Genomic DNA, 24,999 nt, shown 5'->3' with positions numbered 1-24,999 from the left:
TAAGCAACCAAGGTTTGTGTTGAGGGATTTGAAAAGAGATCAAATTAACTTTAAAACTGAAAGGAGCATAGAATATGTTCCAGGATTTTTGCAGAAGTCTGCCCCTTCTGGCGACAAGTTGAAATGACACCAGTGTTGTGCTCGTGCATGGGAGAAGAGGAAAAGCATCTGCTGCTGCGACTGCACAGGTCTTTTATTTAGAGGCGTGATGTCTTCTGAGGTAATAAAGTTATAAATATTAAAGTTAGCCTATGTTCTCTCACTAAAGCAAACAAAGTACCAGGGTGAACGAGAGTATGCAGCATGTCACACCCACCCTCACGCCGAGAGGAATCGGCCTGAATTACTCTGTCATAAACTGACTAATTCAGCCTATAGAGGCTACTGTGGTATATAGAGGATAACTCGTTTTAGATGTCGGGCATTTATAAGAGCATGTATGGGAAAGGAAATAAATAATATTTAACTTCAAAACTTGCACTATGCACCTTTAAGAACAAAAGCTGGTGTGTGTTCAAACAACCAGTTCAGAATGCAAGCAGAAAGTCAGATAAAACATTATTTTGATAATTTTATGTTTTAATTTAATGTTTGTTTCAACTAGGTACCACAGGACTAAAACGGCGGCTCACAGACTCCCAATTTTGCAGTTAGCAGGCGCGATGATGTTATGTCCGGGTTAGCAGCTCAGGGTGAACAAAGGAAATATTAGTTTTAGCAGAGTTTTTAGTTTTACCAGTTGCTGGGGTCAACGGAGGAATTATTTAACAAATTTTGAGGGGCTATGCGGATATATTTTATACAGTTTACATAGCAAAAAGGGGAACTAAAAGTAAGTAAAATGGGAACAACTCATCTCCATCATCAAGTGCAGAACATCAAATTATCTTATTTTAGGGATCAAATAGTCATTCTATTGCCAGATAATCTTATTTACCTGCTCAAATCCAGGGTAACTATATACATTTCTAGAACATTTTGTTTACTTTTAGTTGTCTTTTTGCAGTGTAATGAAACAAGAGGATTAGAATACAGATAAAACAAATTAAACTCGTGAATCAAGGCTCAGTGGCCTGTTATGGCTGGGGTGTGGTCAGTCAGTGGTTACTCAGACGGCAGATCTTACTTATCCTGGATCTAAAGTTTCTTTAGAGATACAGTCTTTTACTCAGCCAGTGAGACAAAGAAATTCACTCAGGTTTCCTCCTGGTAACAACTTATTGAGGGGCTGCAGATAGAGAGAGAGCTGCTGCTTGCAGAGTTTTGTATCTCTATAGCTGCACTTCCAGCAAAGTTTTTCATGCACATTTTGAAGAATCTCATTAGAAAAAGTCGATGGAAATGGAAATTTGAAATAACTTCAGGTCTGGTAGTGGTAGAGTGGTGGAGGCTATTACTCCTCTGTGCAGCTCTGGACCAGGGAACATTTGCTGCAAGTCTTGCCCTCTTCTCTTTATGCTCATTTCATCTCTGATTGCTGTGATCGAAGATAATTAGAGCCACAAAATATCTTTAAAATTCAAAGTATTTTTCTTGAATGAACTGCCATTGATTATTTTTGTTTGTCATGCCCCGTGAGTGAAACTGCAGTCGCTACTCATGACTTGACGTTTGTAACTTCAAGAAGTTTTTCCCTGCTTGAGCTGGTTTTTGGCTTTTCCAAACAAATTGTTAATGTAGAAAACAGGAGCTGGAAACACATATGCCAATTAAGTTCTGCCGTAGCAAACATTTACCTCACATGACTCACCAGCTGACGGCATCCTCTCAAATAGTCCCATAACGAGCATTTCTTTCTCTACGACTCCAGACTGCAAGTAACACGGCCAATACTAATTGACACGACAGAACAATTACAACTCACCCGATAGCAACACATTCCTGAAAACCTCTCTCCTTGCTAGTTTGCAACCTCTACTTCCTGTTTATCACAGCCATGTATAACGTCAACTTATGACAAAATCATGCTTTGCTTACCCCGATTAATTCGCTCCAAACCAGTGGATGGAAACGCACCTAATTCACATTTTCCTTTTTTGCGACATTTTCAAAGTTTGCTCAAAATTCGTATGAGAATTGGACGGAAACACGTCCAATGACGTCAAAGGTCAGACACTTTAATTCTTTTGAAGACATGACCCGCGGTCTGATAATATTGAAATCGAAGCATTTGGCCATCACTACATCTAAATGTAAAAGGCATTCAGCATAATAATTAATTTAATAATCCTGACCGACCTGAACAAGGAAGGATTAGTCTAATTTGATTTTGGTGAACAAAAATGCTATTGACTTTTTAAACAGCGTATGCAAATCTGTGGTCTCGGTCGCAGGTTCAGCGTAACTAGAAGCAGCTGCTCCTGGACTCAGTGATCACCTCCCCTCCCTGTAAATGCTTCTAGGTTCAGGCAGCACCTTGACAGATCTTCCTGTTTTCCACCCGTTCTCATGTCTCTTCTGGTCTGTTGATAGATCTCTCGTTCTTCTCTTGTAGGTTTCTTCACTTTGTTAATGAATCCCCTTAAAATCAGACCGTGTGCTTGCTTTGAATCCGGCTCCTCAACCACTACAAACCACGACCGTGTGGTGATGTGACAACAACCCAGCTGCATCGCGATGCCTCCTGCTACTCAGAAGTTATGTTTGGACGCCTCACCTTGAAAACTGCTCAGTGGAAACGAACTAGCCGGTGCTGCGGACACTGCATTGAGCGAACCTGCACTGCCCTGTCAGAGAAAGATACTTGTTTTTAATTCAATTCAATTCAGTTCAATTTTATTTATGTAGCGCCAATTCATGAAACATGTCATCTTGGGGCGCTTTACAAAGTCAAAGTCAATTCAGAGAAGAACTTTTCTGTCGCTTCTTTGCAAAGCAGCACACAATGAGCCACAAATGAATTTTCTTTTGGCGCCGTAACCATGAATCAGTCTGTGTCGTGTGTGTGTGTGTGTGTGTGTGTGTGTGTTTGTGTGCACATTAGTGAGAAAGCATCCGTGTGTGTGTGTGTGTGTTTTGGGTGGGGGCCTCATGAATCGTCTCCCCACCCTGAAGGGAGTAGTGCTTCCTCTCCGCAGTTCAAAAATAACTAACAGCTTTATTGTTCAAGAAAACCTTCCTGCTACCCTGACCTCGCTTTCTCTCTCTCTCTCTCTCTCTCTCTCTCTCTCTCTCTCTCTCTCCTCTCTCGCTCATACACGCACAAACACTCGGCCCCTGTCTCCTTTTACAGATCTGAGAAACTGACAAGTAGAGTCTTGGTTACACCCTGGCTCTGAGGAGAGAGGGAGAGAGAGAGAGAGAGAGAGAGAGAGAGAGAGAGAGAGAGAGAGAGAGAGAGAGAGAGAGAGAGAGAGAGAGAGAGAGAGAGAGAGCAGGGGGTAAAGGGTGGGGTTATGTGGACACTTGATGTGCTGACAGGACAGGAGTGGTCACACCCAAACTTTGGCGCCTGACCTTCGACAACAAACAGAAACAACCACACACACACACACACAACCACACACACGGAGCGACACGCACGAATGCTGTAACATCATCCTCCCGAAGTTTTCCAGCGAGGATCGGTTTTCTTTGCTCATCCTGTTGGTCCGTGGAAGCAGTTGTGACTCAGCAGCAGGATGACTAAAGGCTGCCTCTTTCATAACCCAGGCCCGTTTTACACTTTAAATGACACAAACTATTGTTTCGCTTTGCTGTTTCAGTTTTTCTTCTTCGCCCTTCAGTGGAGGCAGTGAGGGGATGAGGCCCGGCGGGGATCACTGTAAACCCTAAACGGTGTCTAGAAAACATTTTTATACCCCTTGGTCTTTTTCACATTTTGTGGGATTTCAACCACAAACCCGTTTTATTTCATTGGGATTTTATGTGACAGACCAACTCCAATAACTGTGAGTGAAAAGGATATATATATATATATATATATATATATATATATATATATATATATATAAATAATATTGTTTTTGTTACACTTTTTGTATCCAGCCCTCATGGTTCAATACAGCCACTTTTCATCAGACTCACAGCTACGCCTCTTTTAGCTCCAGTTTGCAAACTGTATCTTGAGGCTGAGAATTTTGTCCATTCTTTTTTGCAAATTAGGTCAGACTGAGTCTGATTGGACGGAGAGTGTCCAGCCAGACTTTTCCATCACGCTTGTCCCTTGTGGGGTCGCGAGGGTTGCTGGTGCCTATCTCCAGCTGTCAACGGGCGAGGGGCGGGGTTCTTTAAAACCATCTTTTCTCTCTTTTTAAGTTTCACTACAGGTCCTGAGTCTGTTTGGACTTTAACTGGGCCATTGTGACACGCACATACAGTAACGCTTTGATCTAACCTGTCCATGCTAGCTCCGGCTGAACGTTTAGGGTCGCTGTCTTCTGGAGGTGAACCTCCATCCAAGTCTTGACTCTTCAGCCTGAAACAACGTGTCTTCCATCCATTTTCCCATAATCTGTGACCAGCTACTCCGCTGAAGTAAGTGATCCCCACAGCATGATGCTGCCCCCACCATGTTCTCCACCATCTGACCAGAGCACATTTCCTCCTCTTATAAACTGCAGATTAAACTTCCATGTTTTTTCCCCCCTTCCTTTCAACATTGGCTGTCTACCTCCCATTCTTCAATAAATGCCAGATTTGTGAAACGCACAAATCACCCCGTGGCTTCTTCCCTGACTAACGCTCTTATTACCCGATCTAACGGTTAAGGTGGACGTCCATGTGATGGTGGGTGTGCGTAGTCTTTCTCTGCTCAGATGATGAGGTGAACAGTGCTCTGTGAGATGATTAAAGCTTGGCATATTGTTTTATATCCTCACCCTGCTTTAAACATTTCCAGTACTTTATCCTTGACCTGTCTGCTGTGGTGCTGCTGTGCACGTTGGTCTCTGCGATGCTGTTTGTTTCCTAATGTTCTCTAAAAGAATGACCTTCAAAGCGCAGCTGGATTTATACTGACAATAAACGACACGCTGTCGGTGTCTGCTCTCTAGTTTTCTTCCACTTCCGAAGACAAACGGCTGCCCTGGAGTTTATCCAAGCGCATCAGAGTGAAAGCGCTGGATGCAAATGCACATTGCAGCTTTTACACATTAATTGTTGAAAAAAATAAAACCCATTTTTTAACGCTTTATACAATATTACTTTATGGCGCTCCCCTGGTCAATCCCCAACAATATTACGTGTCACAGGAAACTGCTGCTATTTTGACACAAGATGTATTCAGCAGCTATTTTATGGTGCTTTGTAATTGTCGTTTTAATCGTGTGCTCTATATAAATCGTACTTCCCCACTGAGTAAAATGGGACTTCTAAAAACAGCACCGAAGCAGAAGTTGTGATAATACAGGATTCATTAAGCAGCTAATGATGTTTTTCATTAGGTAAATACAGAGAGGACCGGTCTAAGGACTGAACTGTTGACCTATGTTTGTGACATACAGTAATTGCACTTCAGACTTTGCCTAAACCATACATTTTATTAGAAAACGATCCTTCAGTGAGCTTGAGAACCACAAGGAAACTAAATCTCAGACTTATAATGCAGAAAAAAACCTGAACTCATAATACGGCTGCTGTGTTTTGCAAATGTTGGACTAGCAGGTGTGTTGGTGTGCATCCTGGATCAGCTGATTTGGGTTTGGAAACCGGGTCGGTGAGCTCGGCCGACTGAAACACCTCTATGGGTGTCAGAGTGAGCTGCTTCCAGGGCTGTGGTCGGGATTTAACGAGGACAACCTGAGCAACAGTTAAATGCACACATTTACAAATATTTAGGATTTGTCTCAGTTTTGAGGGAAAAAAATAAAGTTTATTAAATAAGTGCATAAAGGGGGGATGCTGCTGGATTCTGCACCCGGGGGGCCTCCGCTCCGTGGCCGTCCCCGCTGTCCTCTGCTGTCCTCTGGGTGGACGCTGTCCCTGCGGTGGGCTGCCTGGCCTCTCTGCTCCATAGGGCAGCCCATTTCCTGGGTCTTGGGGTCTTCTCTGCTCACTTCTGATCCCTGGAGGAGGGATGGCGGAGGCCCTCTGCACCCATCACTGGGTACAATTCATGTAAGGCCTACACCACATATTTTGCATGTTCACACATTTATGCGCTCCTAATACAGTCGCTATATTTCCATGTGCTTCCCTCCATCAGTATCGACAGTTTTGTTGTTGTTTTTGTTGGTTTTGCCTCTTTGCAGGTGTTAGTGGTTGTCTTTCCACAGGTCCCAAACGGTGGCTGTAAGAGGATTTTTTTTGGTGGCAGCTGCTTTTCGGGTTTTTGTCATTTTTGTCTCTATGTTTTCTTTGTGTCTCGGTCCTTTTTCTCTATTTGTAATACTCTGTCTTTGCCATTCCTCTTCTCCTCTTCCTCTATCTTTTTTTGGCATCAGATTGTCCACTCTAACGGTAATAAAATAAATCAAGGATTGGGCGTCAAGGGAGGCTGTATGAGTATGAAGCCTCCCTTGGCAAAGCAAAAATATGTTTGGCACTACTACAGGCAGCCAGAGCACCATTCTGCTTGCCACGAAGCCAGACCTGACAAGAAAAAAAAAGCAATATGAAGACAAATATCCAATTGATCCCCTTTTTTTTTTTTGAAAGTTGAAACCAGTTTCTCTAGCTTCACTTGGATCTGATTTCCTCTAGACCCGTAGAATCAAGTAATCGCTGAAATAAGAACCTGACAACATGAAGTCGGCTTCAAGATCTCAAAAGCCTCAATCTAAGACATTTAAATGGGAACAGTGCAGAGGTCAGAAGTAAAGTCCCCTGATGACCAAAAAGGACACGTTTCACATCATATTTGGCAGAAATCATCTTGATGATCTCCTAAACCTTTGGAGAATGTTTCAATGTACCAACAGAACAAAGGTGGAACCTTTGGCGAGGTTTGCATCCTGTTACAGCTCAAGGTTCACAGTTCAGTCTTTCTTTTATTGATAACGTATAGGCAGATTTGTTTTGCAGTGGTTCAGACATTCACCCATTCATACAAACACCTCAACACAACCAAAACTATTTAGTTAATTATAACAGGACAAATCAGGACACAGAAAATGAGAGCAATGATTAAAAGTATGATAAATATACAAGACATTTTGAAAAAGCAATGTGTAAAAACTGTCAAAAAAAAAACACCAAAAAAAAAACACCAAATAATCTAGAGTTAATAAAATCTTTCAAATCTATTAAAACACATGAAAGTTGCATTCAAGCTTCTTACTTTCAGCAGCAGTAGTCAAAACAAAGCTGCTTTTAAAAACGTCTGTTTCTACATTTAGGGAATAAGAATCTTCTTCCAGGGAGAAGAAGATGAAACTTCCTGTGAAGGGGATGAAAGTCACCATCTGGTATAAAACTAACAGCTTATCAGAAAAATAACACCATACCAACAGCCAAACATGGTGGCAGTCAGATGATGTGGGGATGTTGTGGCCAGAGGAACCATGAACTGTACTCCCTACCAGAAAATCTTGAAGGAGAATATCAATTCATGACCCTAAGCTCAAGCACACTTGGGTTGTGCTGCAGGACAATGATCAGAAACACTCCAGGAAGTCCATCTCTAAATGGCTGAAAGAAACGAGGTTATGGGGCGGACTAGTCAAAGTCGAGCCTGGTGGAGATGCTTTCACAGCCACTACGCATAAAGGCAGCTGACAGTAGACACGTAAACCTGAAGTTTAGACATGTGGAGAGAGGGTATGGTGTTATGAAACAAACAAAGAAATGTTGAAATTCACAAGGGTGGATTATGCGTGCAATATCCTGAGCCACACTTAGCAGAAAGGACCTGTTATTTCCGTGTCTCATCAGGTCTTTGGCCGTGACTCACTGCAATAAAAGTTAATAACGAAAATGCAGGTTTTAAGAAAATGAAACTGGCTTACTCATCTGTGTCACACCATCACAACTGATCACAATCTTAGCGTTAAATATTTATAATAAAAAGCGATTAAAAGGATTTTTTTTTTTTACATTGGGTAGTGTGGGGTAGTTATTAGTAGTCAGTATATTTTCTTTACTGAAAGCCATCGAAGTAAAAAAAAAAAGAAAAAATCCTGAGACACATTTTTACACGAGACATCTAAAACAACCACAACTCAAAGCTTTCCAAGTTATTTCAAGCGAACGCTATTATACGAGGCATTAGTTACACATCAGCGCTTCTCACTTCTCACATTGAGATGAGACTGCTGAAAGCACCCGGCTGAATCAGCTGCTGTCTCTGCTCACGATACAATCTCTCTATTAGAAACTTTTAAAAAAGCTCAAAACGATTATTCATTAAATAACGTTTCAACCATAATTAGAACCTGGTGCGAGTCCAGCCTGGGCGCTCAGAAGACAGACAAACTCGTACAATGCTGCTTTGTTTGCAATTTTTTTATCATTTGACAAAACGGAAAAACTTTATTTCTAATGGAAATTTGATAACTTCTATTCTGAACAAAGCCTGGCGCATATATACGCACATTATGATCGGATTAATTGATTTTGTGCCCACATAAACGGTACATCCGATTCATACAATTCAATCTGATCATGAAGTTTTGTGCATGCAAACATAGCTACTGTTGGGTTTAGACAAATAGCAGAAATAAACATTTCTCTCATGCATACTTAAATGGGATGTAGTGATTCTACTTCTGAGACACCGCTGGAAAGCTTTGTCAGTGCTGCTGTTCCAGATGCAAGAAATCTGCTGTTTTAATGAGCCTTGCTCTGACGAGCTATTGGTTCGATTCCAGCATGAGAAATCCTTACAGATTCTCCTACAGATGCTGTAATAAAAGCCTGATAATTCAGAGTTTGTACAGCAAAGGATTCTTGGAGGAGGAGACGCTGATGAGGCAAAGGCCTTTTTAGATATTTGACTTAATAATAATGAGAGCGCATGAGCGAAACACAGTGGAGGTTCCATGGTGTTGTGGGACTGTTCTGACGCCTATATTTCTCCAAGCAGTGAAAGACACATCATCACAGGACGAAACAAGATATGGACACCGTGGAGCTTCTCTTTTGTCGCACTCTTGACACAAAGAGCGGCGCTCAAGTAACGTATAACAGCGGAGGCTGACCCTGTTGTAGTGATGAATCCACTGCACGCAGGCTCTAGTGTCAGTGAGACAAAGCTTTTCTTTTTTGCTCCTGTCACAGGTGTTCCCCGCACGCTGGAAGAGCTCCAACTCTGAAACGAGAACTTCAAAAAGCTGATCACCGAACAGCTGGTTGCTGTTCCTCCGGTGCAAAAAGCAGAAATAAGATGAGCAGATGGCGGCATTAAAGGGCTGGTTGATGTTCCATGTTTAGGTGCAGGACTGACTGATGTATAAGGGCATTTTAAGGCGTAAACCTTATCAAACTGTGGAATCCTGTATGTTCGCCCCGATGGTAGCAGTCTGAAGTCCCGACTCAGCACACGGCCAGATGTTGTTAGCCAATCTCACCATGCCATTTTGGTAGGAAGATTCCCGTTGATTTAAAATCTTAAAGCACATTTCTGTAGATGAAGCAGTTTTGATTTTTTTTTAACAATAAAAAGACTTTTATATTACTTGGAATTTCACGGCTGCACACATTATCGCTGAGGTATAAAACAAAAGGAGGACCTTAATTATGTCTTCATGACGGACAGTATTTGGAGTTTCAGCACAATCAGATATAGATCCAAAAACAATCTGTTCAGTTTCTGTTGTGTTTATTTTAAGGGCATTTCCATCATCAACACCATGTCGGTGCAGCCCAGGATTGTTTATAGAACAAAATCTAAAATTTTAAACTAAAATGTGATCGTAAAAGTGCATTTCATGACTGGGGATGTGTTCAGAATTAAAAACTGAACTAAATTCATGTCACTTACAGTTCCTCAGCTTAACGGTAAAAAAGATCAGCTGTTCCAGCAGGCTCTTCCTCGCGTATTCCCCATTGCGCTTTACGTCACAAGCAGTCGTCTGCAAATATCTTCCAAAGCATCAAAGGGATTTCACTGTCTGAAGGTATCAGTCAGGGAAAGAGTACCAAAGAATTTCCAACACAGGTTTCTTTTTGTGTGTGCAAAAGTAACACCTCTGCAGAGCTAAGAACTGGATTTCTCCTGACTTTTTTCCCAACGCTAATATGTACAAATAGCAGTGGCGGCTCCTGCCAAATGTGTCAGGGGGTGGGGGGGGGGCAATAGTTGCAGTGATAGCTAAAGTGACCCATCTAATGGGTAAACTGACAGCTACGTAAACCCTGTTTACCGTCAGTGCTTTGTGAGTTTGGACTTACAATTAACATTTCACACATTTTGATGTAAAGTCAATGCCCAAATCTTAATCTTGTTATCACCCTCTCCTCTTTTCTATTTCGTCTTCCATTTCTTCATTTCTCTTACTGTTTTTTGAATTTTATAAAACCATCTACCTGTTTTTTCTTCATCCCACCTTTTTTTGCCATTTTTCCATAAGTTTTTCTTTAATTATACTCTTTCCCTCAGAATTACTTGTTTTAATGATAAAACCTAGGATTTTGAATCGCCCTCTTTGCCAATTTATCTGCCCTCTCATTTCCTTCTACCCCAATATGCTCTGGAACCCACACAAATATAACTATTAAACCCATGTTTTGTATTCTGAATAATGTATGAAATATTTCTAATAAAATGTCCATCCTACTATCCGATTTATTATATTTTAAACTTAATAATGCAGAACCTGAATCTGAACAAATTACTGTTTTTAATGGTTTTATGTCTTCTACCCATTGTAAAGCTAATAATATTGCCAACATCCTGTGTATACTGATAATCCGTCAGTAATTTGTTTTCCCATTCTTGTATTGAATGAATTCTGGTACTACAAATGCTATTCCTATTTTTTCATTTATTTTTGATGCATCTGTATGTGTGTCGCCCAATCGCCCTTATGAACAAACCGTCTTTGACAAATAGAAAGATTCACTGGTCGGCTGACATGCAGGTAAAACACAGTGAGGCTGGATGTGACATCCCAGCTAAATGAAATGCAGTCTAAGTACCAGCTGGTACTTCTGACTGGGGAATTCCCACTTCTGAGTACAAATAGAAAACAACATAAAAACACTCAAAACAAAAAACCAGAACACGGGCCTTGGATTAAACACAAACGATGTGAAAGAGGTGTCTTAATTACGGTGTAATGGATGTGAGAGAGTGCGACCCTTCGCCTCGGCGTGTTGGATTCTGGTGGCACGCCGTCATCTGGAGGAGCTGAACGCAGCAGAGGGATCGGCTGAAGCAGTGCAGAGGGGTAAACTGAAGCCAAGTCAAATAAAGCTAAACTTGGAGCACCGGTTTAGGTCCTGGCACAGACACTCGTAAACCCGGTGCAACACTGCACAGAGCCGGCGCCGTGTTTACACGCAGCTGAGGCAGCACTTCGGACAGCAGGCGACCCTGATCCCTCCTGACTCACTCAACCAGAGAATTAGGAGCATCGGCCCAGAGACGCTGAGCTTTAAACCCCACGAAGCCACCATCTTCCCCTGTGGCCTTTTCAACTTTTAACAGCAGTGGCTGTGATGCAGCGGGTGTGTGGAAACGCACACACACACAGTTTGCTGTTACAACACTGAGAAAATTCAAGATTAACCAAGGGATCCCTGCAGATTAGCTGCATCGTGCATGGTTGAGGCTACCTCTGGTGGGCTGAAGGGTGGAGCCCCAAACGAAGCAGTCATGCTAATCAGCTACACCCACAGAGGAAGGTGTGCCCGGCTTCTGGGTGTTGTGTCAAGAACTCGACTCTTCTTGTTGCAGCTTCGTGGAAAACTCTGCTCCGCTCCGATGTTTGGTTTGGATCAAGGCATGGGCTGCATGAATAATCCCTGCTGGGGTTCACTGGAAGCATCACATGCGTCATCGTGTCAGTGATATGAGGCTTTCATCGGGTCTAACGTTGCAGGGCAAAGGTCGTGAGCAGCCGTGTCTAACTGGGTCCCAAACCCCGTTGCTCTGCCAAAGGTTTCACGCGTTACAGGGAACACGGGAAATGTTTTGGGGGGAACAGAAGAAATGGGAACTGCAAGCTTTATTTCAACTGTGATCAGATCGGTTTTGATCCATCAGTAGTTAAAAAAAAGAAAAAAAAGAAAAGAAAGAAAAGCCAGTTTATATATACATGCGCATCTAGGAAAATCTGAATATCATGAAAATGTGCAATGAGTTTTGCTGCTCATTTCAGAAAGTAAACATTTTAGATTACACAGAGTGAAATATTTCAAGCCTTTATTTCTTGGATTTTTGATGATTATGGCTTTTGGTTCAAAATAATTATGATTGAAAATGAAACATATCTCCGGCTGTCCGGATCGCTACCCCTTTCCTTGCGTCATTGAACCTGACAAACATCAGCGAACAGCCGGACAAGGCTTTGAAATCACGCACGGGTACAAAACCTGTAGGCTGTGCCGTACGCATGGATGCTCTCTGTAGGAAAATGCTGGCGTTATCAGCAGGGGTGACTCTTACATGCCTCACGCCTTTTTAAAACATGTTTTTTTATTTTAGGAAACATTAAGCCAGAAACCACGTAATGTTTTCGGCGGCGATGTAACGTTGAGCACTGTGGTTCATTTCGCACCAAAGCCAGGGATTCCACAGACGCTAATACTACCTGCCGGTCTGATGCTGGAGGTCAGAGAAGGGCTGCGGCTGTTTGACCTGCAGCTCAGCTCTGCAGGAGGGGGGGCTACGTGGAGGAGGAGGGAGGGGTAAGGCGGAGGCTTGCGTGCGTTGGGGATCAGGCCAAGTGCAGATGTTTCTCAAGAACTCAAATAAAGGATGTGAGGGTGGATGATTTCTATTTCAATGTTGATGAAGAAAAACAAAAAACTGGGCTCAAGCAGAAAGGGCACTTTTCTCATCCAAATGCTTGAGGACCACCAGGGGACCGTCTGTGCACATGCAGAAAGGATGATGAAGGGCTTAAAAACTTCCTGGTAGACGGCTGCACCGACTGTGGGCCTCAGAAAACTCAGTGGACCAACACCAGCAGATGACATGGCACCATCACTGACTGTGGAAACGTCACTCTGGACTTCAAGCAACGTGGATTCTATTCCTCTTCACTCTTCCTCCAGACTCCGGGAGCTTGATTACCAAATAAAATGTAAGCTTTAGTCTCCCACTGAGCAACAGTCCAGTTATTATCCACGCTCTACACACCCTGAATCCTGCGGGGTGAGTGGAAGAAGCAGCGCACGGAGGGAATTTAGGGCTCTGGGTGACATTGTGCAGAAAGAAGAAGAAGAAAAAAGATCCTTCTGTCCAATTGCTAAACTAGAGCTTCATAAGGAGCGGACTGAGGCTGGAGTCAGCGTTTCCAGAGCCGCCTCTGCACAGACAAATCCTTCACATGGGCTTTGAGCGTCTTACCTGGGCAAAAGGTTTGATTCTTTTGGCCTGGTGGAGTGTTTCTGTGATGATTTGGCCGTGTGTTGAATCATGTTCTAGGTGAAAGACAGTGTTGATCCACCAGAAATGTCGTTGTGTCAAGGTATGTTAAACACTCCCAACAGGTTCCCAGGAACCGTGCTAGAGAAAAGCTCTGGAACAGGGCAAAAGTTCAGAGTCGTCTCACCAAAACGCCGTTCCATGCAGCTAAAGTCCCCGTAGAGCTCAACCACGTCCAAACGTCAGCGTTGGAGATATTTCTGCTTCTTTTACCACATCCTGACTGATCATGGAGGGAAGATAAACATGGGGCATCCCAGGGAAACAGGAAGCTGTCGATTAAAAGTTCCTGAAAGCTTGGATCCACTTAAAAACATTAATTGCTAAATTTATTATAAAGGGAACGTTGGGAGTGTGACTGGGCCACTGGTGATTTAACTAAAGACGGTCATCTGTTAACATGGACCCCCCCAAAGAAAATTAATGTTATTTTATTTTAAAGTTAGATTTTTAGAAAGAACTTGTGTTACAGTAATAACCAACTCTTATTCTAGGACTTTGGCTTATGTTTACCAAAAGTGCCAATTGCAGTCAATTTGCACTTAGACTATACTGTACATACACAGGCTTGCAAAAGAATTCATACCCACATTTTCCACATTACCACAAACAAATATATTTTATTTGAATTTTATGTTAAATACTAAGAGGTATCCTATTGTGAGGTTGAAAGAAAATTACACAGGCTTTTTTAAAACAATATATATATATATATATATATATATATATATATATATATATATATATATATATATATATATATATATATATATATATATATATATTCAACCCCCCTGAGCCAATAATTGGCTGCAATCACAGCTGTAAGTCTTTTAAGTCTTTTAGGGTGTGTCTCTACCTGCTTTCCACATCTAGTGACTGAGATTGAGCTCTTCTGCAAAAAAGAATAGGCAGAAATCTCAGTCAGGTTAGATGGAACCTGACTGAGAACAGCAGCTTTCAGATCTTGCCACAGATTCTCAAATAGGGTCTAAGTCTGGACTTTGACTAGGCCATTCTAAAATTCATATATTTCGTTTTAAACCATTCAGTTGTAGCCCTGGCTTTATGTTTAGGGTCGTTGTCCTGCTGGAAGGGGAACCTTCACCCCAGTCCCAAGTCGTTTGCAGACTCCAACAGGTTTTTGTCCAAGGCAAGTTTATTTATAAAGCACTTTTCAGTAACAAGACGAGTCAAAGCGCTGATTACCAAGATTACCCTATGTTTGGCTCCATTCATCAGCCCTGAAGAGAAGTACCCCCAGAGCATGATGCTGCCACCACCATACCAGACAGTAGGGATGGCATGTTCAGTGATGTGCAGTGTTAGTTCTCCACCACACATAGGGTTTCCACAAAGACCACGACTAATAGTTGTCCTGTGGACAGATTCCCCCTCTGAGCAGCAGATCTCTGCAGCTCATCCAGAGGCACCATGGGTCTCCATCTGATCACTCCTCTCTTTGTTTCGGCCTGTAGGTTCAGGTGGGCAGCCTTCGTCTTGATAGGTTTACAGCTGTGCCGTACTCCTTCCATTTCCCCACTTTTCAGTTTATTTGTAAAAAAAAAAAATTCTAAATCATACATTTCTTTTTACTTCAAAATTTTATATTAATTTGTGTTGGTCTTTCACATCAGATTCCAACAAAATTGATGCCGCAGTGCAGTGTGACAAAATGTGGAAAAGCTCAAGGGTGTGTGTATATATATATATAAAAAATCTCCTATAAAAAGCTTACAGAAACTAATAACACAACTCCATCCACTCCATAATGTTAACATCTTAGTCCCACCAGGAGACATGTGCCAATCTGACTTTGTAGGAAATTTTAAATCACTCTCCCAATCAGATGCAGGTTTCTACCTCACAGGAGGACAGATTCTTGTACTCCATGAAAAACCCAGAGGCTTGTTTGAACTAATCTAAGGTTCTGCAGATACAATCCACTTACAACACATAAAAAACTGAGTCCCAACTTGCCAGAGCACGCTGTTTTTTTTTTTGTTTTTTTTTACACCTCTGCAGGAGCTCCTGAAAACAAAACGCTGTAAATGTGTGTGTGGCGCGTTTCCATATGCTGAAAGCTTCAATCAAAGCCCCGGCATTCAGAATGACTGACGTGTTTAGACAGGAGACGGCCTGAGACACGAGTTTTCCACGCCATATCTGACACACGAGTTTGCATTGTAAGCAGACGGCCTCAGACACAAGAAGAACTCAGACTCCGTGTGTGCTGAAATAATAATGAGTTGTATTTTAAAGTACAGACTGACAATAAATCAATAAAACAAAATATGTGCAAAAGAGTAAAAGCAAAACATCTTTAAAGTGATAAACAGCTTTGTTTTTTTTGTGTGGTTTTTTTTGGGGGGGGGGATCAGTGAAGTGCACAAGAAACAGTAACATTCAGACGTTCGCGTACAGACGCACCAAGCTGCAGCTCGGGTCCGAGGAGTTCAGTGTCGGGGGGGAAAATACAGTAAAACATTTACGCCCTACGGATTGTCTCAGCGGCGCCGGCTTCGCACCCCAGCGGCGTTTGGCAACAACTCAGAGGAACCTGCTTAGGCCCGGCCCCCGTCCAGGACGGGGGGGAGAGCTACCGTCTCACAACTCCCCCCCCCATCCTCGCAGACGAATCCAAGTGTCTTCAGAGGTGAAAAACAGGATGTGAAATGGACTGGATATATTGTGTCGCTCTTCCTGTGAGCTGCTGTCGCTAAACCAAGTTAAAATGCACACGGCCAGGAAGCTAAACTAGAACTGCAGAGAAAGGACTGAAGAGAAGCTGAACCTAGCTCACCCTCCTCACCTCGACGTATTTCAGCAGCACCGCGATCCAGATGTCAAATTCACATGAGGCTGACTACCCGTAGCACGGTTTGTTCTGGTGTGCTCTTTAGGACCCACTTTGCTTAACAGTGATGATGTCTCAGAATACTGTAGAGAGGAGTCTTTGTTCCTCCAACTAAAGCATGAAGCAGCTCTTTGGCCAGTCTAGCCTCCTCACATCCAACAATAAATCAACGTGTAAAACCTTCTTTATGACACGAACACACACAGGCAGGTGAGAATCTGTCTGACCTTCTGTCTCTACCCCTCATTGCCGTCCCCTGCGGGGTTCTGTTCATATCCGTTAAAGGGAAGGCCCGCCCCATCCGGCATCTCTCTGCTATTCCTTTACGCGTTCCACCAAACCTCCTCTTATCTCATCTAACTAATATTCTGGAGGCGTGAGAGTCATTCGACGACTTCTTCATTTGGGCTTTCACAGTTAGCTCTTCCTGCAGATGACGTCATTCCTAACAGTGGACACACGCAGCGATCAACATTCACACCGGACAGAGTCCACCGTCCTGCCGTCCAGCTGGGAAACCGCGGCCCGTCTCTCAGGCGGTCAGGGGAGCGTCTGTCCGTCGAGGTCGGCGTTTATGCCCAGGCCGGTGAGGAGCTTCTGGAGGTGTGCGACGGTGCTCGCCAGCTGCTGCTTTTCTTCTTCCAGAGCAGAGACCTGCTCCTTCAGCCGGCCCTCGGACTGGGCCAGGGCCTCCACTCGACCCTCCAGGTTGCAGACCCGTGCGTGGGACACCTGGGTTTAAAACAGCAGCGGTTTGAAGGAGCCATGTGAAGGAGAACAAGCAGCGCCTTGCAGAACCGTGTTTGCCTCTTAGACTTTTCACATTTTTTTTTTTTTTTTTTTTTTTACAAGTTACAATCCCAAACTTCAATGCAGTTTATTGGGATTTTATGTAACAGATCAGCACAAAGTGTGGAGTGGAAGGAAAATCTTACAGGGATTCAGTTTTTATATATATTTTTATACACATGGAAACCTGTAAAGTGTGCTGTGGCCCCTTAAGTAATCCCGACTTTGTAGAAAGCAAATAGAGCACCACAGTTGTGGCCTCAGATAGATGCTTTAAGACCGGCTCGTCTGTCCAGGTCGGGGGTCTGCGACCCAGAGCCACGTGTGACTTATTCACTGCAAAAAGGCAACTAAAAGTAAGTAAAAACATTCTTGAAATTAGTGTATTTTTCCTTGATTTGAGGAGCTAAATAAGATAATTTGACAACGGAATGAGTATTTTTACCCCTAAAATAAAACAATCAGATATCCTACACTTAAAATAAAGATGATGGAGATAAATTGTTCCTATTCATCTCCATCATAAAAGGGGGTCTGAGCAAGATTAATTTGGAAAAAAAAAAAAAAAAAAAAGCACCATTTTCCTTCCACTTCACATTTCTGGCATATTGCAGCCACAGTAACCTTTTCCATATTTCTGTGTGTTTGTGTACCTGCAGCTCCTCTAACAGGTCCAGGTTCTGCTGGCGGAGGCTCTGATTGGTCCTCTCCAGCTGTGCAGCTCTCTGCTGCTGGTTGAGGGTCGGGGGCGTGTCCAGCAGCTCGTCCTGCAGCACATGGTACTCCACCTCATAGGCCTGCAGCTGCTTGGACACATCCATCTCACAGACCTGACGAACAAAGACCGTGACGTGAAAAACGCAGCAACGACGACGACGACAACAATCGACCAACGTCTCATACCTTCTGAGAATGAACTGTTGCTTCAGACTAGCACATTTTACAAATGAGAGACGATCTATTTGGTACTATTATAGTCAGGATTATGACAAAGTTTATTTAAACCAGCTGTGTGTCAGTGGGTCAGCCACTAGATGACGTACTCCAGGGCATATTTCTCTAAGGTCATAAGAGTAAAACTGAGTCAGTGTTGAGATGGGGTACACCATAGATGGTTTAAATGCTAATCAAAACCGCGCTAAAAAAACATTTAAATGGTTTTTCAAATAACATTTGTCATTAAATCATAGATTAACCATCGAAATCACATTTGGCCATAAACAAGCTGGCAGAATGAAAATAGGTCAACGCTTCATTCAGAAGAGAAAGGCAATCTGTTATTGAGACAAAGCTTTCAGTAGGGAGGCAGCTGTTGGCAGAGTGTACCCGTGTCACTCACGTGTAATTAAAGGCTTTACTTTTCATTATACTCAGGATTTAGGAGCTATCTGCATTCTCAAAGCTCAGACACCGATGTATTTTACTTCCATTTTCCCTTACGCAGTAACCCAGCAGGCACAACTTTGGCTGAATTTGAGCGAGAGGTTGTACATGAGCTGGATTACTTCTTGAGAATAAAGATAAACACTTTGACTCTAGCACCAATATTAGCATACCTACCTGGTACAGTATTGTCTTCTGCATTTTAAATTCTAAAACTACAACAAAAAACGCTGAACCAGGGGTTGCAAACCATTACAGTTAACTGAACATTAAAATACAAAGCAATCACTCTCGCTCAGACCTCAGCTTCCCGCTTCACAAACATGTTGCCAAGTCACAGAGCAGAATGTCGACATTGGTTTGGTTTCAATAGGTCTGATGATTATTCTGTAACATTAGACGCATTCGGTCCCTCAAACTGTAATATTATTCAGACAATAACAGATTAAATCTGTGTGGCTTAACACAGATGTAAAGTGTTACTAAACGTCGGCGCAAAGACACTAAAGATTTTAAACCACTAAACAGCACCACAGGAAAACATCACAGCTCACTGGCTGTAATTTTGTTATTCTGGCCCTAAGGCCAAAACTATTGACACCCCTGGCAAATTTAGATATATGGTCATTTCAAAATGTTACTAACATGTTTCTTCTGACTGAAAAGACGACTAATAACATTGATCTGTTAAAGAATCTGATGAGGAAGCTACAGATTAGGGTGGTGGTAAACTTTCAACCTCTGAGACCTAATCATCAAAACTCGAATGGAGGCATGAGCAATTAGAATAAGCTGTTTTTCCTATTGTTCTACTTATTATTGAGAAGGTTATAACTGATATATATGAGCATTTTTTTTGTTATTTAAATTAATCAGACTTTTCTTTTCAGAATTAATATTCCCTTTAGGTTTCTTTATCATCTGTTTAGAGACGCTTGTCACGCCTAATAGAAGCAAACTCCTCAATGCATAGAAATTATTTAAAAGTGCCAGGGGCATGAGTAATTTGGGGCTTAACTTTTCATACTATGGAATGAACCATCCTCCCACGCTGACTCCTGATGCCACGCCCTTTGTGATTTTTTTTTTTTTAATGGGAAAGATTGCATCTAGCAATTTATTACAAAATATATCTGAAATATGCTAAATTTAGAATATTAGTGTTTTTTTTTTCCTTTTCGGTCAGGAACCACTCCAGTACTGCTGCTTTAGGGGGAGGGGGGGTGTCATGTTGGATCAATGGATGAGCCTTCAGCGTGTCCCACACTGCTACAGGCCACTTCCAAAGGTGATCTGGGGTAAACTGTCCTGAAAACCTCTGTAGGGAGTTCACATCTTCATGTGGACATTATGGGATGGGTCAGGAGGGATGTTAGCCCCAGCTGTGACCAAGTCTAGATTTTCCACCCAGATCAAATGTCGTTATTTTGATTCAATGGGATTAATTTTAACCGCATCATTAGTAAGGACGTCTACATTTTTAGCCGTTCACATGCAATTTCTGGGGGCAGCAGAGGCTTTATTGACAACAGGTTGTGAAGAATAAACAAACTAGAAAACTGAGAAAATTAGTTGCATTGTGAAATAGAGAACTGGCTCCGGAGGGAAATTACCCACGAGGAACCAGTTTGTTGGTGCACATTTCAACGATAAGGCTTAAGCCGAGTTATGTTTGCCATACACGACAGCTTTCAAATAAACCTCTGCATTTGTTAGGGCAGCGGGTCATCTGGTGCGTCTTAGATAAATATTGTAAAATGACATCGGACGGAGGCTGCCGGTCGTTGGGGACGCAGGTCCGCCTGTTCTTATTGACATGATAGCTTGACGTAGACGGTAAATGAGGCGGCACACACCCAACAGCTGCACTCAGCGCTGCTGGAAAAGGCAGGGCGTGGCCCTCAGAGCTGAGGTGGAACAGAGAGAAGTTTAAAAGGTCAACTGAATTAAATGACACAAAAACAAACAATAAAACTCCGAGGCTATTTTCACGGAGAAATGACGTAAGCCCAAAATACAAGAGCTCACAGGTCCATCAGAGTACATGTAATCCCTTCAAAACTGACAGCGGTGGCAATCAGCGCCAATCCAGAGCCAACACTGGAAGTCAGGTGATATTTACAGTCCTATTGTTACCAACTTGCTTTAAGACGTGAGCAAACTCCACAACAGGGATCAAAACTGACAGCTGGGAGTTTTTGGCTACAAGCAACCAGCAGACAGTAATTCATCCATATGCTTTAAAACAAATTGAGCTCCTTCATCGTAAATCTTGTTTTCTTTTGAAGGGAGACAAATTCGTGGTGAAGCATAAATGTACAAACTCAACCACTCCTGCATCCCACGAATCCCGTTACTTTAATGCCTTTCAGTCATAGCTGTTCTAAAGTCAATGTGTGGGAGGGGAATATTTGCATGGCTGAACACGGAGCAACAATTAACAAGGAGCTGCTCATGGTAAAACCTTTGCATAAATGCTTTTCACTGTGTAGTGCTTCACTTATATTACTTGCCAACTACCCATTTACACAATAAAACACCGCATTTCCAATTTATGCTAAAGAACTAAACATATTTATTCCCTAAAGTTACCTTTTCCGTCATCTAGGAACAATTTCTTTAGATCATTCACAGCATCACAGGTCCTCGCCGGCACTTGGCCATGTGGTGTCTAACTATTGCTATGGAGAGTTGGTGACCCCACGATGCTTGATCTCTGTCCAGCAGTTCTCTGTGAGATCTTAAGATATTTTACCTCCACTGTTTGTCATTGAAAAATAATATGGCTTCTCATTTAGTCTGCAGGGATGGGTATCTTAAGGATTTATCAATACTACTAATCTTAACGAGACTCCCTATCGATCTGGTACTTTATCGATACCTTTTTAGTTTTTTTAATCAAACAAAAGGGTGCAAAAACAAATAGTGAGACAAGACTTTGAAAATTAACCCCAATATAAAACAGAAGAGGTTTCCCTTTTGAGCCGTCAATTGGTAATATTAAATGTGCACATCATTTTGTTTGTTGAATCTTGTTTGATTAAAACATTGTACACATTAATTGCAAGAATGAATGCAAACGTACGTCAATGCTTCATGTGTGTGCTTTGCATGCATGCATGCATACATACATATATACCTACCTGCTGTATCTGAGAGGCAGAGCTTGTTGTTGCACTTTCTATTTGTATGTGATGCACTTTCGCAAGTTGTTTTGTCAAATTACTCGTGTTCCCGCCTTTGCCAGCAAAGCTGTTATTGCAGTAATGGCCGTCTGTATTGTCGACAACAATTTCTGAGAAGTAAAGCCAACTTTGGACCTTTTTGTCCGCGCTGCCACTGTACCTTTATCAGCGAGCGGGACAACTTTGTTTGTGTTGGATGAGACCGCGAGGTGAACAAAATGAGAGCTGAACGTTGGTTGGTGATAAAACGTTGTTTGAGTTGGAGTCTTCCTGAAAAGTTGAATACGACCTAATGCCCCACATATTTGCAATATGTGGGTGCAATCTACAGGTTTCAGCTAACTTTTGCAGAGACGCTGTCCTTCAAAGCCCAAACTCAATCCCTGCCCCTTTATTGTCATAACAGCAGGAATAGAGGAAAGAAAACAGTGTCTCCACCCATCGCTACACACGAGTCCTCTGAGGTCTGGTAGAGTTGTAGGACCACTTTTAAACTTTGACCTCCGAATGTAACTTAGAACTTGGTATTGTACGTCATGCTTGGGTTTGTCGTCTTCAAGGCTATCTTTAAGCTACATTCCTACATTCCTTCGGCTCCACGGTAGAGCAAAGCTTTCACTTTGGTAATTAATGTCTTTAAGTCACTTTAAAATCACTCGGTCCATTGGTTGACTTAAACATGCTCCGTAAATGGGTCTGAACTTGTCGGGTTTGGCGCGGTCTCCGTTCCCATCTGACTCCGCTGCGATCGTCTCCAGCGGGTCAAAGCAAACAATCAACATTTGTCCTCTGCACGTTTACCTCGCCGAGGTGTGACGAGGGGTTGCATTTCTGCAGGACTGCGCTGGCTAAAACCTGCACACGTGGCCATGAACGGCAGACATGAACCTGCCCTGACTTGTTGCTTGTTTGGTCTTTTCATGGGGGTTGTGGAACATGCAGAAGTAGCTTACGATGCATTCTTTAGTACTAGACTACACTACTAAGGCGTGTCCGTATCAGTTTATATGCCAACTCCTGGAAGAATCAAAACATAACGAAGCAAAATAACTGAAACCTTTATTGTTTCGTGTGTTAACGGATGAATGAGACGCAGGTTTGTTGTAAACTCGAAGAGGTACATGTCTTTTCCCCACCTGGTTGATGGTTTTCTCCATCTGGACCAGGCCTAGGTTGGGCAGCGTGGTCTTGATAAAGTCCACTATGGACTCCAGGCTTTCATGCTGCAGGATCAGAGGCTTGTGGCTTCCCAGCAGGCTCAGGGCCACTTTGAAGATGACCTCTGACCCCTGGAGGAACAACATATCTGACAATGAGAGAAAAAAAAAGCTGGTCAAAAGTTAGTAGGAAAGAGAAATGAAGACGCTGAAGACAAAAGAGACGGAGGACAGCCCAGGTTCTGACGTGAAAACTTTTTACAATACACATCCGTGAAAGCAAATTCTGACAGGCGGTGACAGAGAAGCTTACTGTAGTTACACGCGACTTAACGGCTTATCATTCAAAATGGAATAATGATCTGACGTCAATAGAATAAATGCAAGAGCAAACACAAATATATGTTAGAGTGAATCCGGAGGGTTAGGTGTGGGCGCGCTTTTGTTTTTCTGTGTCTTTCTTTGAATGCATCAGGGTGTGGTTCTGGGTTAGGCAGAAGCGCATGAGATCATAGATGAGAATAAGGAATGGGCGCAGAGACGCGGAGCCCAGCATGCGATATCCACCACGTGATGCCCTCATAGCTGAGCACACGCGAGACACACCACTGATCGTTCTGCTGAGATGAGCCCGGGGAGACAGCAAGTCTGGGTCAGTCGCAGAGCCCGATATCGGAAATTAGGCATGAAAAAAAAAAAACACCCGAGATGGAATGAAGGAGCAGAAAAGATATGGTTTGAAAGAAAGAGATAGAAACTAAGTGGGTGTTGCAAAATTGACTCATAGGATAAAAAGGTCAGATCAAAAAGGAACAGAAGTGAAAAAACTGACACTGGAACATCACCGTGAGGCTCTGATCTAAAGAAAGAGTAGATTAAGAGGCAATTACTGCAAACATCCTATAATGTTTAATTATACCATTTGATCAAGTATTCATCTATTAAGCTTATTTTCTCAGGGTGTAGCAAAATCTTTAAAAAAATCTTGCGATATTAATTCTTCGAGAAATTTGTCGTTCAAAGTAACGGCCGTCTCGCAAAGGGCTACAAAAGTCCTTCTTTTTTTTAAACTATTTAAAAAAGGGAACCTTACTTTATGGATGTAAAATGGTCCAAACAGAAGCGTTAGATTCATCGTAAAGCTTAAAGTTTAATCACTAGATTTGCTTTTTTTTGTCTCCATTTTCCTCTACAACGCAGAGTAGAGAGAGGACACTCAGAAAACAAATGGCTTAACTCGACTAACGGCCCATTTTTAATCCAAGTTTGACTCCTGAAATTGTTTTGTTACAAGGGTAAATCTTTGATGGTAAATCTTTGATCGTTAGTTTAATAGTCATCTTAGAGTTATAGCTTTTTTTAATATAAATTCCTAAATATATGACAGTTTGCTTGAGAGGAATATTAAACAAGGTGATCGTTAGTTTTATATGAACATAAAATTTCACTTTTCTCAACATGTGGTTTAAGACCTGAAGCCGCTGGTATTCGTCATTTATCTCTGAAACACAAAACTGTCTCATCTGCCAGCGAAATCTTGATTTCGCTGTCAAACATTGATAACCTGTGTGAATATTTGAGTTGTGAGAAATAGTTAAAAATAAAAGTTCAGCGATGATCAAAAGCAGAAAACCAGAACTAGGGGAGGCCTGTCGTACAGCTCTTGGGATGGAAAACCCCCCAGACATTCTGGGATAGAAAATATTCGAGCTCCTAGTATCATTGAAAAAGCACGGTAACAATCTTAATAAATGATTCTCAGAAATCTAAAAATTGTAGTGTAACTAAAGAGCTTATTATAGTCACAGAAAATCATTGTTTTGGAACCTATAAAATCTGAGTAATTCATTAAATGTAACGCCAGTCTAACACTGAGCTAATATGACGTTTGGGCATAAAGCCACTTTGGTTTTCACTGATTCCCCCTCCAAACTTTTTTTTCAGCCTCTTAGCATAGACCTGTGACAAGATTTCATTATGTTTATTGAAGAGTGAGGCAGGTCTCCAGTTGTCTGTCTGTCTGTCTGTCTGTCTGTCTGTCTGGGGAATAAGAGTTATTAGTTTCATTGCTTTTGAAATTTCTTCCTTACCAAACAATCCTTAGACATTAGAAAGAGATGATCTGAAATTAGTTCCCAAAAACAGAGATAAAACTCA

At 42.2% G+C, this 24,999-nt stretch overlaps 1 protein-coding gene across 4 annotated transcripts in view; it reads right to left on the bottom strand.

Moving 5' to 3' along the window:
• Positions 1-15,843: 15,843 nt before the first annotated feature.
• The window catches only part of tbc1d1 (TBC1 (tre-2/USP6, BUB2, cdc16) domain family, member 1), a 76,129-nt gene continuing 66,973 nt past the window's right edge, over positions 15,844-24,999 (bottom strand). For all 4 annotated transcript variants that reach the window (XM_021317989.2, XM_012865516.3, XM_021317991.2 and 1 more), the window contains 3 exons: positions 22,822-22,991; positions 17,771-17,947; positions 15,844-17,060 (listed from right to left, as the gene is read on the bottom strand). In XM_021317989.2, the coding sequence (XP_021173664.2) occupies positions 16,869-17,060; positions 17,771-17,947; positions 22,822-22,991 (539 nt within the window). In that variant the 3' untranslated portion in view covers positions 15,844-16,868. The remainder of the gene's footprint in view (positions 17,061-17,770; positions 17,948-22,821; positions 22,992-24,999) is intronic.

This window comes from Fundulus heteroclitus, chromosome 5 (genome assembly GCF_011125445.2).
Source record: "Fundulus heteroclitus isolate FHET01 chromosome 5, MU-UCD_Fhet_4.1, whole genome shotgun sequence".
Classification (NCBI taxonomy): domain Eukaryota; kingdom Metazoa; phylum Chordata; class Actinopteri; order Cyprinodontiformes; family Fundulidae; genus Fundulus; species Fundulus heteroclitus.
This window is presented reverse-complemented; position numbering and strand designations above follow the sequence as displayed.